This window comes from Salmo salar, chromosome ssa09 (assembly GCF_905237065.1).
Source record: "Salmo salar chromosome ssa09, Ssal_v3.1, whole genome shotgun sequence".
Classification (NCBI taxonomy): domain Eukaryota; kingdom Metazoa; phylum Chordata; class Actinopteri; order Salmoniformes; family Salmonidae; genus Salmo; species Salmo salar.
In genome coordinates this window covers 48,858,192-48,876,269 of record NC_059450.1, presented here as the reverse complement: position 1 = coordinate 48,876,269, position 18,078 = coordinate 48,858,192, and the positions used below count along the sequence as shown (strand labels likewise).

Below are 18,078 nucleotides of genomic sequence, written 5' to 3'. Positions count from 1 at the left end.
GTGGAATAGGGAGCCAATTGGGACTCTCTATATCACACTCATATACTCATATAGTCTCTATATCACACTCACTGCATCAGGGTGATGTGGCTCCCTAGAGCAGGGCTGTGGAGCAGGGTGGCATGCTGGCCTGGACCCCCCTGTCCCTGGGGCCCCTGGGGATTGTAGGCACCCGTCAACTGGGCTGGCATCTGGAAGACAGTAGGGGACCCTGACTGCAGCTGCAGGGGCCCGGAGAGCAGGGTTCCCTGGCGGAGGGAGAGCTGGCCTGTTGAGGTGGTGCTGAAGACTGTGTGGGGGCTGAAGTTGAGCTGTCTGTGGTGGGGCACGGCCGTTAGGATCTGGGACCCATCTACCAGGTGGTGGCCCATGGAGGGTGTCATACCCTGGACAGACTGGACTGTTGCTCCCTGGTGGCCAGAGGTGAACAGGGGCTGCGCGGAACCGCCAGGCTGGGACAGGGTAACAGGGGACTGGCCAGGAAGCTGGGACAGGTTAACAGGGGATTGGCCAGGGAGCTGGGACAGGGTGACAGGGGATTGGCCAGGAAGCTGGGACAGGTTGATAGGGGATTGGCCAGGGAGCTGGGACAGGGTGACAGGGGATTGGCCAGGGAGCTGGGACAGGGTGACAGGGGATTGGGCGGGCAGGAGGAACTGATTCTGGCCATGGAAGAGACCTTGAGGCTGGATCAGGAAGGAGCCTCCTCCCTGGTTGACCAGCTGCAGGCTGACAGGCTGGGGCTTGGTGAGATGGGGGGCAGTGAGGTGTTGGGCAGGCTGGGGATGGGGCTTAGTGAGGTGTTGGGCAGGCTTGGGCTGGGGAGGAGGGGGGGACAGGAGGATGTTTGACGAGGGCGTCCCAGGGAGGAAGGTGAGACCTGGGGAGGGTTTCTGACCAGGACAACCAGGGCCAGGAGGCTTAGGGCTTATCTGAATAAGTCGGGGTTGGATGTTGATAGGCAGCTTGGGCTGGATGGGCAGGGGCCCTCTCTGGAGAAAGATCCCGGGAGCTGCAGCCGCTCTAAGGGTTGGGGCCAGTAGGGGGCGCCCTGTCAGGCTAGGAACTGCCTTCTGGGTGAGGGAAAATGAGGTGTTGGAGGCCTGTGCATGGGTCAGGGAGAAGGAAGTCTCTGGGGGGGGTGCGGGGAAGATATTCCCAGGGAGGAGGCCCATCAGCTGGGGAGCAGCAGGCTTCAGGGAGGGGCAGCCTGGTCCCACGGCCAGCAGGGATGGTTGGGGAGGCTCCACCGCAGCCTGGGTGTCCCTGTGTTGCAGGTTGGGGGGGCCAGGGTGGGGGTGAGGGAAGGCTAGGGTTTTGGAGAGGAACGGCACGGCAGCAGGAGGGAGGAGGAGTGGGGGGCCAGGTGTGTAGAGAGACAGGGTGTGGCCATCCCCAGGCCCTGGTTGGACGAGCCCCGCCTCCTGAGCCATAGTGTGCTCTGTGATGTCAGCCTCCTGAAGACTCTGCTGCAGAATGTCACAGGGTGGTACTTCCTCTTCTTCCTGCTCTTCCTCTCCCTCCCCTCTTCTCTCCCCCTCTCCCTCGGGGGACCCCCCCAGTAGAGCCTCTTCCAGGAAGGACAGGTCAACGCATTCTGCAGGGGGTGTGTCCTGCGAGGTGGTAATGTCATCTGCCAACAGAGAAATTGGGCTCTAAGGGATGGAGATAAAAGAGTAGGAGTTAATCAGAATGATCCTAGAGTAGGAGAACATCAGAATGATCCTAGAGTAGGAGAACATCAGAATGATCCTAGAGTAGGAGAACATCAGAACGATCCTAGAGTAGGAGAACATCAGAATGATCCTAGAGTAGGAGAACATCAGAATGATCCTAGAGTAGGAGAACATCAGAACGATCCTAGAGTAGGAAAAAAACAGAACGATCCTAAGTAGGAGAACATCAGAACAATCCTAGAGTAGGAGAACATCAAAACGATCCTAGAGTAGGAGAACATCATAACGATCCTAGAGTAGGAGAACATCAGAACGATCCTAGAGTAGGAGGACATCTGAATGATCCTAGAGTAGGCCAACATCAGAATGATCCTAGAGTAGGAGAACATCAGAATGGTCCTAGAGTAGGAGAACAGAATGATCCTAGAGTAGGAGAACAGAATGTTCCTAGAGTAGGAGAACATCAGAATGATCCTAGAGTAGGAGAACATCAGAATGATCCTAGAGTAGGAGGACATCAGAATGATCCTAGAGTAGGAGAACATCAGAATGATCCTAGAGTAGGAGAACATCAGAATGATCCTAGAGTAGGAGAACATCAGAATGATCCTAGAGTTACAGTGTGAGGGATAAATAATGGGATTTGAACTCTTCGAAAAAACGGGTTCCAGGTAGAACCCTTTTGGGCTCCATGTAGAACCCTCTGTGGAAAGGGTTCTACCTGGAACATTTACAGTTAACATTTTAGTAGTTTATTTCATTTAGCAGACAGATTTTTCACCTACGGCTTGAGGATTCGAACCCGCTACCTTTCGTTTACTGGCCAATGCTCTTAAACGGATATCATAAGGTGAATGCACAAATTTGTAAGTCGCTCTGGATAAGAGCGTCTGCTAAATGACGTAAATGTAAGGTAAACACTAGGCAACTTGCCGCCCGAAAGGGTTCTTGTTGGAACCAAAAAGGTTTCTTCAAAGGGTTCTCCTATGGGGACAGCCAAAGGACCCTTTTATGTTCTAGATAGCATATTTTTTTGTAGGTGTGGGTTTGTCTGTGCATACAGAGGCTGACTCAGCAGGATGTCAGTGAAGCGCGAGGGAGACAGGAAGGGATGGAGGGAGAGAGGGAGGCAGACTCACCAGGGGTTCAGTGAAGAGGGGGGGAGGGAGACTCACCAGGGGGTCAGTGAGGAAGGAGGGAGAGATGGGGGAGAGGGATGGAAAAGGGGAGGGAGAGAGCGATGGAGAAAGGGAGGGAGAGAGGGATGGAGACTCACCATGGGCTCAGTGAAGAGAGAGAGAGAGAGAGAGAGATGGAGAGAGAGAGAGAGAGATGGAGAGAGAGAGAGAGATGGAGAGAGAGAGAGATGGAGAGAGAGAGAGAGAGAGAGAGAGAGAGAGAGAGAGATGGAGGGAGAGAGAGAGAGAGATGGAGGGAGAGAGAGATGGAGAGAGAGAGAGATGGAGAGAGAGAGAGAGAGAGATGGAGAGAGAGGGAAGGAGACTCACCGGGGTGTCAGTGAAGAGGGAGGAAGGCTCTCCAGAGGAACAGGTAATGAGCAGGTCATCATTCTGCAGCTGGTGAAACAGAGAGACAATACCATGATCATACCGGTGAAACAGAGAGGCAATACCATGATCATACTGGTGAAACAGAGAGACATGATCATACCGGTGAAACAGAGAGACAATACCATGATCATACCGGTGAAACAGAGAGACAATACCATGATCATACTGGTGAAACAGAGAGACAATACCATGATCATACTGGTGAAACAAGGAGACAATACCATGATCATACCGGTGAAACAGAGAGACAATACCATGATCATACTGGTGAAACAGAGAGACAATACCATGATCATACCGGTGAAACAGAGAGACAATACCATGATCATACTGGTGAAACAGAGAGACAATACCATGATCATACTGGTGAAACAGAGAGACATGATCCTACCGGTGAAACAGAGAGACAATACCATGATCATACTGGTGAAACAGAGAGACAATACCATGATCATATTGGTGAAACAAGGAGACAATACCATGATCATACCGGTGAAACAGAGAGACAATACCATGATCATACTGGTGAAACAGAGAGACAATACCATGATCATACTGGTGAAACAGAGAGACAATACCATGATCATACCGGTGAAACAGAGAGACAATACCATGATCATACTGGTGAAACAGAGAGACAATACCATGATCATACTGGTGAAACAGAGAGACATGATCCTACCGGTGAAACAGAGAGACAATACCATGATCATACTGGTGAAACAGAGAGACAATACCATGATCATACTGGTGAAACAGAGAGACAATACCATGATCATACCGGTGAAACAGAGAGACAATACCATGATCATACTGGTGAAACAGAGAGACAATACCATGATCATACTGGTGAAACAGAGAGACAATACCATGATCATACCGGTGAAACAGAGAGAAGTTCACAATATGATATATAAAATCAATATAATATTCACAAGGTTTACAATACTATTATATTGATGACAGACAGTTAGACAGTTATGACCATAGAGATGACAGACAGTTAGACAGTTATGACCATAGAGATGACAGACAGTTACGACCGTAGAGATGACAGACAGTTAGACAGTTATGACCATTGACATGACAGACAGTTATGACCATAGAGATGACAGACAGTTAGACAGTTATGACCATAGAGATGACAGACAGTTAGGCAGTTATGACCATAGAGATGACAGACAGTTAGACAGTTATGACCATAGAGATGACAGACAGGTATGACCATAGAGATGATAGACAGTTATGACCATAGAGATGACAGACAGTTATGACCATGGAGATGACAGACAGTTAGACAGTTATGACCATAGAGATGACAGACAGTTAGACAGTTATGACTATAGAGATGACAGACAGTTAGACAGTTATGACCATAGAGATGACAGACAGTTATGACTGTAGAGATGACAGACAGACAGTTATGACCATAGAGATGACAGACAGTTATGACCATAGTGATGACAGACAGTTAAACAGTTATGACCATAGAGATGACAGACAGCTAGACAGTTATGACCATAGAGATTACAGACAGTTAGACAGTTATGACCATAGAGATGACAGACAGTTACGACCGTAGAGATGACAGACAGTTATGACCATAGAGATGACAGACAGTTATGACCATAGAGATGACAGACAGTTAGACAGTTATGACCATAGAGATGACAGACAGTTAGACAGTTATGACTATAGAGATGACAGACAGTTAGACAGTTATGACCATAGAGATGACAGACAGTTAGACAGTTATGACCATAGAGATGACAGACAGTTATGACCATAGAGATGACAGACAGTTAGACAGTTATGACCATAGAGATGACAGACAGTTAGACAGTTATGACCATAGAGATGACAGACAGTTAGACAGTTATGACCATAGAGATGACAGACAGTTAGACAGTTATGACCATAGAGATGACAGACAGTTAGACAGTTATGACTATAGAGATGACAGACAGTTAGACAGTTATGACCATAGAGATGACAGACAGTTATGACTGTAGAGATGACAGACAGTTAGACAGTTATGACCATAGAGATGACAGACAGTTATGACCGTAGAGATGACAGACAGACAGTTATGACAATAGAGATGGGGGCCAGTATGGGAAAAAAATGTAATAAAAAAAAAAAAATGTTATGAATTTAATTGAAATGTATGCTTTCACTGCTGTAAGTCGCTCTGGATAAGAGCGTCTGCTAAATGACTAAAAATGTAAATGTAAATGTGAGATGACAGACAGGTATGACCATAGAGATCCTACTAAACTAGTATTCTGATTGCTATTTTCTCTGGTTCTCTGTGACAACAATAGAGATGACAGACAGTTAGACAGTTATGACCATAGAGATGACAGACAGTTATGACCATAGTGATGACAGACAGTTAAACAGTTATGACCATAGAGATGACAGACAGCTAGACAGTTATGACCATAGAGATGACAGACAGCTAGACAGTTATGACCATAGAGATTACAGACAGTTAGACAGTTATGACCATAGAGATGACAGACAGTTACGACCGTAGAGATGACAGACAGTTATGACCATAGAGATGACAGACAGTTAGACAGTTATGACCATAGAGATGACAGACAGTTATGACCATAGAGATGACAGACAGTTAGACAGTTATGACCATAGAGATGACAGACAGTTAGACAGTTATGACCATAGAGATGACAGACAGTTAGACAGTTATGACCATAGAGATGACAGACAGGTATGACCATAGAGATGATAGACAGTTATGACCATAGAGATGACAGACAGTTATGACCATGGAGATGACAGACAGTTAGACAGTTATGACCATAGAGATGACAGACAGTTAGACAGTTATGAGTATAGAGATGACAGACAGTTAGACAGTTATGACCATAGAGATGACAGACAGTTATGACTGTAGAGATGACAGACAGTTAGACAGTTATGACCATAGAGATGACAGACAGTTATGACCATAGTGATGACAGACAGTTAAACAGTTATGACCATAGAGATGACAGACAGCTAGACAGTTATGACCATAGAGATTACAGACAGTTAGACAGTTATGACCATAGAGATGACAGACAGTTACGACCGTAGAGATGACAGACAGTTATGACCATAGAGATGACAGACAGTTAGACAGTTATGACCATAGAGATGACAGACAGTTATGACCATAGAGATGACAGACAGTTAGACAGTTATGACCATAGAGATGACAGACAGTTAGACAGTTATGACTATAGAGATGACAGACAGTTAGACAGTTATGACCATAGAGATGACAGACAGTTAGACAGTTATGACCGTAGAGATGACAGACAGTTATGACCATAGAGATGACAGACAGTTAGATAGTTATGACCATAGAGATGACAGACAGTTAGACAGTTATGACCATAGAGATGACGGACAGTTAGACAGTTATGACCATAGAGATGACAGACAGTTATGACCATAGAGATGTTAGACAGTTATGACCATAGAGATGACAGACAGTTATGACCATAGAGATGATAGACAGTTATGACCATAGAGATGACAGACAGTTATGACCATAGAGATGACAGACAGTTAGACAGTTATGACCATAGAGATGACAGACAGTTAGACAGTTATGACTATAGAGATGACCGACAGTTAGACAGTTATGACCATAGAGATGACAGACAGTTATGACTGTAGAGATGACAGACAGTTAGACAGTTATGACCATAGAGATGACAGACAGTTATGACCGTAGAGATGACAGACAGACAGTTATGACAATAGAGATGGGGGCCAGTTATGACCATAGAGATGATAGACAGTTATGACCATAGAGATGACAGACAGTTATGACCATAGAGATGACAGACAGTTAGACAGTTATGACCATAGAGATGACAGACAGTTAGACAGTTATGACTATAGAGATGACAGACAGTTAGACAGTTATGACCATAGAGATGACAGACAGTTATGACCATAGAGATGACAGACAGTTAGACAGTTATGACCATAGAGATGACAGACAGTTATGACCATAGAGATGACAGACAGTTAGACAGTTATGACCATAGAGATGACAGACAGTTAGACAGTTATGACTATAGAGATGACAGACAGTTAGACAGTTATGACCATAGAGATGACAGACAGTTAGACAGTTATGACCGTAGAGATGACAGACAGTTATGACCATAGAGATGACAGACAGTTAGATAGTTATGACCATAGAGATGACAGACAGTTAGACAGTTATGACCATAGAGATGACAGACAGTTATGACCATAGAGATGACAGACAGTTATGACCATAGAGATGTTAGACAGTTATGACCATAGAGATGACAGACAGTTATGACCATAGAGATGATAGACAGTTATGACCATAGAGATGACAGACAGTTATGACCATAGAGATGACAGACAGTTAGACAGTTATGACCATAGAGATGACAGACAGTTAGACAGTTATGACTATAGAGATGACAGACAGTTAGACAGTTATGACCATAGAGATGACAGACAGTTATGACTGTAGAGATGACAGACAGTTAGACAGTTATGACCATAGAGATGACAGACAGTTATGACCGTAGAGATGACAGACAGACAGTTATGACAATAGAGATGGGGGCCAGTATGGGAAAAAAATGTAATAAAAAAAGAAATGTTATGAATTTAATTGAAATGTATGCTTTCACTGCTGTAAGTCGCTCTGGATAAGAGCGTCTGCTAAATGACTAAAAATGTAAATGTAAATGTGAGATGACAGACAGGTATGACCATAGAGATCCTACTAAACTAGTATTCTGATTGCTATTTTCTCTGGGTCTCTGTGACAACAATAGTTGTATTTTCAACGTTTTTGTACCATGAACAACACCTACAGCTATTTATAAAATCAATAATACATTTGGCGTTGTCTCTCTGAGATACAGTTCTAATTAACCCTGGATAATAAGAGAAAGTATTACCTCATTGGTTCCATGAAGGAAGTTATTTAAGGCTTGGGGATCACTGAATGGAAAATAGAACAGGGTTAAATATAGCTCTTCGAAGAGGACTGGCTGATTAAACATATTATCTCTGAGTATCAAACTAATATCATATTTCATTTCTATCAGCAACCTTTTTTTTTTTTTTTGCAGAAAGATCTTGTCAGCAGCACTCACCACAAAACATCAAGTAGACACGTCCCGTCTTCATTCTCCATGTCAACTGAAGGAGAGGAGGAGGAGGAGGAGGATGAGAAGGTCACATCACATAGTTCTCTCTCTCGTTCTAGATGCATCTTCAGCACCTGGTGACATTGAGATGTTTTGAAGTAGCTACAGCATCGCAGCACACCTCATTATTCGGTAGGAAAATCATACTTAGAAAGTGGTTGCTGAGAAAACATTATTCAATATCAAAAGATAGATTTCATTGTACATTATGGAGGTGGGGGGGGGGGGGTGCAGGCTGGGTAGTTACTACAATGGACAACGTGATAGTGACAGGCACGTTACCTGCAGGAACATCCGCACAGGTGGCGGACCTGGTGCCTTTGACAGAAGCACGTAAACAGGCTGAAGGAAAAATAGCTCAAATCTACACAGACTCGATGTATGCTTTCGGCGTTACCTATGATTTTGAATAAATATGGAAAAACAGAGGATTCATGACATCACTGGGAGCTTCTGTGAAGAATGGACCAGAGGTGAGAGCTCTACTGAATGCTCTCCAGTTACCTGGACAAGTTGCAATTTTGAAAATGAAAGCACATGGGAAAATCTTTACAGATGAGAGTAAAGGTAATGACCTGGCTGACAGAGCTGCCAAGGCGGCTGCCAAGAGAACACCTTTGTCACCTAAACTGGTTAGGAGATACACCTTGGATACATTACAACACATTATAGACATGTAAAGCTATCAAGGCACAGGGCGAGACCCAAATGCAGACACAGGAGGCAGATGGTTGGAGTCTTTCAATGTTTACTAGTCCAAAAGGAGTAGGCAAGAGAATGATCGTGGACAAGCAAAAAGGTTAAAACCAGATCAGAGTCCAGGAGGTACAGAATGGCAGACAGGCTCGTGGTCAAGGCAGACAGAATGGTCAGGCAGGCGGGTACAAAGTCCAGAAACAGGCAAGGGTCAAAACCAGGAGGACTAGAAAAAGGAGAATGCAAAAAAAGCAGGAGAGCGGGGAAAACCGCTGGTTGACTTGGAAACATACAAGACGAACTGGCTCAGAGAGACAGGAAACACTGGGATAAATACACTGGGGAAAATAAGCGACACCTGGAGGGGGGTGGAGACAATCACAAGGACAGTTGAAACAGATCAGGGCATGACATAAACAGTGGACCAAAATATGAAGTGTTTGGAATGGATGACTGCAGGGTGCAAACTCCATCAAGAAGGTGTGTAAAAATACAACCGGAGATGTGTAGTGCCAAATGCACTCCTACCCTACTTGGTGAAACAGATCCCCTATTTGAGACACATTGGTTTGGACAAGATAGTTTATCATTTTGTGGGCAAATGGTGGAATCCTGGTGTGCGGAAAGAGGCTGAGACTGTCATGGCGAATTGCAACATTTGTATGGAAAACAACACCAAGGGATGGTTGAAAATACAGACATGACGTACCGCCTGCCCCACCAGGACCCATCAGACATTTACAGCTTGATTACATCACGCTGCCCAAATGTAAAAGACATGAAAATGTGCTGGTCGTTTGTTGATCGTTTCTCACGATGGGTTAAAGCCTACACTACTAAAGAAAGGAACTGCACAACACACAGCTAAAATTCTGATTCCAGAAATAATTCCCAGATGGGTATTTCCGGAACAATTAGATTCCCGAACAAGGCACGCATTACACAGGAAAAGTGTGTCAGGAGGTAGTTCGTCTTCTGAACATAGACTGGCAACTACACTGCCCTTTACCATCCTCAATTGAGTGGACAGGTAGAACGCACAAATAGAGTTTTGAAAGAGAAACTTTCAAAGATGCATCAAGAAGGGATAGCATGGCCGGATGCATTGCCTACAGTATTATGTAGTATACGGGCAACACATAACAAAACCCCAGGGTTGAGTCTGTTTGAGGTCGTCACAGGTCGACCCGTGTCACTACCAGGCACGTTAGATTTGAGAAAAGCAGACATACATTTTATGAGTGACACAATACTTAACTATTGAATATAACTTTCTAATGCAGTAGGAGAAATCATAGACAGACAAGTAACAGAGGCCGTGGGTAATAACTCCCGAGGGGGGGGGGGGGACATGACGTAGTACCAGGACAGTGGGTGATAGTATAACAAAAATATGTAACAGAGACATTAGGGCCAAAATGGGAAGGTCCTTATCAAGTTTTGCTCATAACGAGGTCAGCAGTAAAAGTCCAGGGAAAATCACGATGGATACATGTCACTCATTGCAAGGTTGTCCATTTTGATGACAAAGCAGAGCCTGGAGAATAAAGAACTGATTGATCAGCAATTGGGTGTCAACCTCGGGTGAAGAAGCATAGTAGGATGATCAGGACCTGATAAGCTTCTATGTTGTGTACAGCAGTCGTCATATTAGGGATATCTATACTCCCGGTCAAAAGTTATAGAACACCTACTCATTCAAGGGTTTGTCTTTATTTGTACTATTTTATACATTGTAGAATAATAGTTAAGGCATCACCACTATGAAATAACACATATGGAATCATGTAGCAACCAAAAAAGTGTTAAACAAATCAAAATATATTTTATATTTGAGATCCTTCAAATAGCCACCCTTTGCCTTGATGACAGCTTTGCACGCTCTTGGCATTCTCTCAACCAGCTTCACCTGGAATGCTTTTCCAACAGTCTTGAAGGAGTTCCCACATATGCTGAGCACTTGTTGACTGCTTTTCCTTCACTCTGCTGTCCGACTCATCCCAAAACATCTCAATTTGGTTGAGGTCGGGGGAATGTGGAAGCCAGGTCATCTGATGCAGCACTCCATCGCTCTCCTTCTTGGTCAAATAGCCCTTACACAGCCTGGAGCTGTGTTGGGTCATTGTCATGTTGAAAAACAAATGATAGTCCCACTAAGCCCAAACCAGATGGGATGGCGTAATGCTCAAGAATGCTGTGGTAGCCATGCTAGTTAAGTGTGCCTTGATTTCTAAATAAATCACAGACAGTGTCACCAGCAAAGCACCCTAACACCATCACACCTTCTCCTCCTCCATGCTGTACGGTGGGAAATACACATGCAGAGATTATCCGTTCACCCACACGGCGTCTCACAAAGACACAGCGGTTGGAACCAAAAATCTCCAATTTGGACTCCAGACCAAAGGACAAATGTTCACCGGTCTAATGTCCATTGCTCGTGTTTCTTGGCCCAAGCAAAACTCTTCTTCTTATTGGTGTCCTTTAGTAGTGGTTTCTTTGCAGCAATTCGACAATGAAGGCCTGATTCACACAGTCTCCTCTGAACAGTTGATGTTGAGATGTGTCTGTTACTTGAACTCTGTGAAGCATTTATTTGGGCTGAAATTTCTGAGGCTGGTAACTCTAATGAACTTATCCTCTGCAGCAGAGGTAACTCTGGGTCTTCCTTTCCTGTGGCGGTCCTCTTGAGAGCCAGTTTCATCATAGCGCTTGATGGTTTTGGCGACTGCACTTGAAGAATCTTTCAAAGTTCTTGAAATGTTTCGTATTGACTGACCTTCATGTCTTAAAGTAATGATGGACTGGCAGGCCTGTCAGTTCCCCCCCCCCCCACCTTATCACAACACAACTGTTTGGCTCAAATGCATTAAGAGGAAAGAAATTCCACAAATTAACTTTAAACAAGACACACCTGTTAATTGAAATGCATTCCAGGTGACTACCTCATGAAGCTTGTTGAGAGAATGCCAAGAGTGTGCAAAGCTGTTATCAAGGCAAAGGGTGGCTATTTGAAGAATCTCAAATATAAAATATATTTTGATTTGTTTAACACTTTTTTGGTTACTACATGATCCCATATGTGTTATTTCATAGTTTTGAAGTCTTCACTATTATTCTACAATGTAGAAAATAGTATAAAATAAAGAAAAACCCTGGAATGAGTAGGTGTGTCCAAACTTTTGACTGGTACTGTATATCTCTGGTGTGAAGGGCACCCCATATCCTTCCTCCTTCAGTGGTTTAACAGAGTGTGTGTCACGTCCTGACCATAGAAAGCTGTTATTTTCTATGGTAGAATAGGTCAGGGCGTGACAGTTTTTTTTTCTAGTTTAGATTTTCTATGTTGTTATGTTCTAGTTTTTGTATTTCTATGTTGGGTTTTGTTTGGGATGATCTCCAATTAGAGGCAGCTGGTCATCGTTGTCTCTAATTGGAGATCATAATTAAGTAGGTGTTTTTCCCACCTGGGTTTGTGAGAGATTGTTTTTGAGTTAGTGTATGTTTCACCTCTGCGTCACGGTGTGTTGTTTTTGTTCTTTAGTTATTTTGTATGTATTGCATAGTTTCACAGGTTAATAATAAAATATGTGGAACGATAATCACGCTGCAGTTTGGTCCCTTCATTCTACGACAACCGTGACAGTGTGAGACTATATTTCTGGTGTGAAGGGCACCCCATATCCTTCCTCCTTCAGTGGTTTAACCTGTTTGGGATAGGGGGCAGTATTTTCACGGCCGGATAAAAAATGTACCCGATTTAAACTGGTTACTACTCTTGCCCAGAAACGAGAATATGCATATAATTAGTAGATTTGGATAGAAAACACTCTAAAGTTTCTAAAACTGTTTGAATGGTGTCTGTGAGCATAACAGAACTCATATGGCAGGCCAAAACCTGAGAAGATTCCATACAGGAAGTGGCCTGTCTGACAATTTATTGTCCTTCTGTAGCATCTCTATCAAAAATACAGCATCTGTGCTGTAACGTGACATTTTCTAAGGCTTCCATTGGCTCTCAGAAGGCGCCAGAAAGTCTAATGGGGTGTCTGCAGTCTCTGGGCTAAGAACAGCAGGAGTATTTGTTACTGGTCAGCCTGGGAACAATGACACTGGAGATGCGCATTCACGAGACTACTTTCAGCCTTTGAATGAATACAACGTCGCCCGGTTGGAATATTATCGCTATTTTACAAGAAAAATGACATACAAAGTGATTTTAATTAAACAGCGTTTGACATGCTTTCGAATTACGGTAATGGAATATTTTGAAATGTTTTGTCACGAAATGCGCTCGCGCGTCACCCTTCGCATAGTGACCTCAACGCACGAACAAAACGGAGCTATTTCAATATAACTATGGATTATTTGGAACCAAAACAACATTTGTTGTTGAAGTAGAAGTCCTGGGAGTGCATTCTGATGAAGAACAGCAAAGGTAATCCAATTTTTCTTATAGTAATTCTGAGTTTAGTGAGCACCAAACTTGGTGGGTGTCAAATTAGCTAGCCTGTGATGGCCGAGCTATCTACTCAGAATATTGCAAAATGTGCTTACACCGAAAAGCTATTTTAAAATCGGACACCGCGATTGCATAAAGGAGTTCTGTATCTATAATTCTTAAAATATGTTTTTTTGTCAACGTTTATCGTGAGTAATTTAGTAAATTCACCGGAAGTATGCTAGTTCTGAACATTACATACTAATGTAAAAAGCTGGTTTTTGATATAAATATGAACTTGATTGAACAAAACATGCATGTATTGTATAACATAATGTCCTAGGAGTGTCATCTGATGAAGATCATCAAAGGTTAGTGCTGCATTTAGCTGTGGTTTTGGTTTTTGTGACATATATGCTTGCTTTGAAAATGGCTGTGTGATTATTTTTGGCATTTTACTCTCCTGACATAATCTAATGTTTTGCTTTCGCTGTAGCGCCTTTTTGAAATTGGACAATGTGGTTAGATTAACAAGAGTCTTGTCTTTAAAATGGTGTAAAATAGTCATATGTTTGAGAAATTGAAGTTCTAGCATTTTTAAGGTATTTGTATTTCGCGCCACGCTCTACCATTGGATATTGGTGCGGCGTTCTGCTAGCGGAACGTCTGTCCCTAAAAGGTTAACAGAGTGTGAGACATACTATATTTCTGGTGTGAAGGGCACGGATGGATTCAGACCTACTTTATATGCTGGAGGCCCCATACAGAGGTGTCACGCTGAGTTCTCCTGGGGGGCCTCATGGGAACCTCTGCCTTGGGTTTGAGGATTCAGAAGCTCCAGAGGCTCCAGGGGATTAGGGGCTGGCAGCAAAACGGTGTCCAGTTGAGGAGGCAGGACTGTGGGGCAGGTCCTCGGTCTGACGGGGCATCACTGGATCTCACAACGGAGCGGACTAAGGCAGTGCAGGTCCTAAGGGCACAACATGGCCACGTTGAGAGGTCATTTAAAGTTACTACTAAAGTCTTACAGCACCAGTCTTCTGCTTTAGACCTATGTCTGTTACCCACAACAGTCCGGGCTTAGTCCTCTCCTGACTTCTCTCGTAATGAATCTTTAATTTGGTTACTGTATTCTATAGAAATGACAGCAACCAAATATATTATGTGTGTAGCTTGGATTCTCATTTGCATCCAAAACATTGGTGTTTTAAAAAAAATATTTAACCTTTATTTAACTAGGCAAGTGAGTTAAGAACAAATTCTTATTTACAATGACGACCTACCCTGGCCAAACCCGGACGACTCAGGGCCAATTGTGTGCCGCCCAATTACGGCCGGTTGTGATACAGCCTGGAATCGAACCAGGGTCTGTAGTGATGCATCGAGCACTGAGATGCAGTGCCTTAGACTCGGGAGCACCAACACATTGCTGTGTGTATGTGTGATACATTACAGCCCAGTACAACAGATGTGTAGGGTGATTGCAGACATGAATTGGTGTCCATTAGGCCATATCAATAACATCAATGATATCAATGACAATAATATCAATAATATCAATGACATGTAGAAACAGTAAACACATAATAACAGGCCATATCAATAACATGTAGAAACAGTAACCACATAATAACAGACCATATCAATAACATGTAGAAACAGTAACCACATAATAACAGGCCATATCAATAACATGTACAAACAGTAACCACACAATAACAGGCCATATCAATAACATGTAGAAACAGTAACCACACAATAACAGGCCATATCAATAACATGTAGAAACAGTAACCACATAATAACAGACCATATCAATGACATGTAGAAACAGTAACCACATAATAACAGACCATATCAATAACATGTAGAAACAGTAACCACATAATAACAGGCCATATCAATTACCTGTAGAAACAGTAACCACATAATAACAGGCCATATCAATAACATGTAGAAACAGTAACCACACAATAACAGACCATATCAATAACATGTAGAAACAGTAACCACACAATAACAGACCATATCAATAACATGTAGAAACAGTAACCACACAATAACATGTAGAAACAGTAACCACATAATAACAGGCCATATCAATAACATGTAGAAACAGTAACCACACAATAACAGACCATATCAATAACATGTAGAAACAGTAACCACACAATAACATGTAGAAACAGTAACCACACAATAACAGACCATATCAATAACATGTAGAAACAGTAACCACACAATAACAGGCCATATCAATAACATGTAGAAACAGTAACCACATAATAACAGACCATATCAATAACATGTAGAAACAGTAACCACATAATAACAGACCATATCAATTACATGTACAAACAGTAACCACACAATAACAGGCCATATCAATAACATGTAGAAACAGTAACCACACAATAACAGACCATATCAATAACATGTAGAAACTGTAACCACACAATAACAGACCATATCAATAACTTGTAGAAACTGTAACCACACAATAACAGACCATATCAATAACATGTAGAAACAGTAACCACATAATAACAGGCCATATCAATAACATGTAGAAACAGTAACCACACAATAACATGTAGAAACAGTAACCACACAATAACAGACCATATCAATAACATGTAGAAACAGTAACCAAACAATAACATGTAGAAACAGTAACCACATAATAACAGGCCATATCAATGACATGTAGAAACAGTAACCACATAACAACAGACCATATCAATAACATGTAGAAACAGTAACCACATAATAACAGATCATATCAATAACATGTAGAAACAGTAACCACATAATAACAAACCATATCAATTACATGTAGAAACAGTAACCACACAATAACAGGCCATATCAATAACATGTAGAAACAGTAACCACACAATAACAGACCATATCAATAACATGTAGAAACTGTAACCACACAATAACAGACCATATCAATAACATGTAGAAACTGTAACCACACAGTAACAGACCATATCAATAACATGTAGAAACTGTAACCACACAATAACAGACCATATCAATGACATTCAACATCATCTTTTATGTTGTGGGAAATGGTTCATATGATTCTGTTTATATGCCATTTTCCTATGTTATGGGCTTGAAAGTGTGGGTGAGAAAAATAATATCCTATTTGAAAACAGAGTATTCTGTTTGGAGATGGCTACCCCCCCTCCCCTCCCCTTAAGCGAGCTGTCTTGAGAAGCGAGTGCGAATTAACCCATAACACATTGTAACAACATTAGGCTACTTGCTCCATTTCCTACCCCTCTCACTCAATTTCCAGGGGAGGTCCCTTAAAATAGACCGACCTCCTCCACCGATCTGTCATATTTTTTTTTTGTTTTGTTTACAACCTCAACACACACACACACACCAGCCTGCGGTAAACGGTAAACGTTACCGCAGCGAGTATTGAATTAAAAACGACCGACCTCGAACCATCCCGCACAATTTTAAACGTGGGTCTAAATATGTCTTAAATAATATACTGGTGCTTTTTTTTTGTCGTTATATTTTGAATAGGCTATACGCTGTACATTGGGAGTGAGAGTTAGATCTCACATCTAAAATAATGTACAGATAGTTGCTATGGATGGTTTGGTGCTGGTGATTCTTATTTCTTTCGAGAGGTGAGAGAGAGAAGGGGGGGGGGGCAGCGGAAAACAACAAAGGATGCTGTGTAAATATAGCCACAGACTCCACCGTCCACAGTCTCCTTCTGCCATTAGAGAAAATTCCCGCAATTCAACTTAGAAAAAAAAAACTCACCCTTTCTTCTTTTGTGGTTTTATTGTCCTGTCAGCAAGGCGGGCCTCTGCGCCATCGATTCTCTCTCAGTGCTCTTTTGAGATGCTAAGAGGAGGGGTGGGACTGGGGTGGGTGCGAAACAAGAGTGAGAGAGAGAGCCGACCAGAACACAAAAGGTAGAAAACAGTAGAAGGCAGCAATGTGGCCCAGCTGCCGCTACGTCCTTCAGTGGTGAAGAAGAGATGTGGCCCAGCTGCCGCTACGTCCTTCAGTGGTGAAGAAGAGATGGGAACGCTGCATGTTCTCTCTCTCTCTCTCGTGTGCTGCTGTCATCATGCGGACGTTCTACAAACGCTGCTTTAAATATCCCCAGCTCTCTTGGATAATGTTCTGTCATCGCAGAGCTATTTCATTATGCATGTATGAGGACTACAGAAGCCAATGGAAATACTTGTCCTCTAAAGATCTGACTTACCCAGTTAAATAAAGGTTAAATAAAAATAAAAAAATCTAATTCTCATAGACCTATAACTGAGCTAGCGGTCTTATTTCTCATATATTACGTCCAAACAGTAGCGACTGTCTAAAATAATTTCATGTTGCATACATTTACAATGAATGATTCGTTAAAAGGCATCAATGACATTTGAAATATTTCAAAATGTAAAATTTCCAGAAATGGCCTGCTGAGAAAATAAATG

The 18,078-nt window shown here is 42.7% G+C and overlaps 1 protein-coding gene across 2 annotated transcripts in view; it reads right to left on the bottom strand.

Moving 5' to 3' along the window:
* Window positions 1-17,736, bottom strand: part of si:ch211-168d23.3 (BRD4-interacting chromatin-remodeling complex-associated protein) — a 42,101-nt gene extending 24,365 nt beyond the window's left edge. The window contains exons 1-6 of one of the 2 annotated variants that reach the window (XM_014211625.2): window positions 17,399-17,736; window positions 14,346-14,573; window positions 8,413-8,540; window positions 8,215-8,257; window positions 3,185-3,253; window positions 73-1,655 (exon numbers count right to left, since the gene is read on the bottom strand). In XM_014211625.2, the coding sequence (XP_014067100.2) occupies window positions 73-1,655; window positions 3,185-3,253; window positions 8,215-8,257; window positions 8,413-8,540; window positions 14,346-14,366 (1,844 nt within the window). In that variant the 5' untranslated portion in view covers window positions 14,367-14,573; window positions 17,399-17,736. The remainder of the gene's footprint in view (window positions 1-72; window positions 1,656-3,184; window positions 3,254-8,214; window positions 8,258-8,412; window positions 8,541-14,345; window positions 14,574-17,398) is intronic. The other variant, XM_014211626.2, reaches the window with a different exon arrangement.
* Window positions 17,737-18,078: the final 342 nt, after the last annotated feature.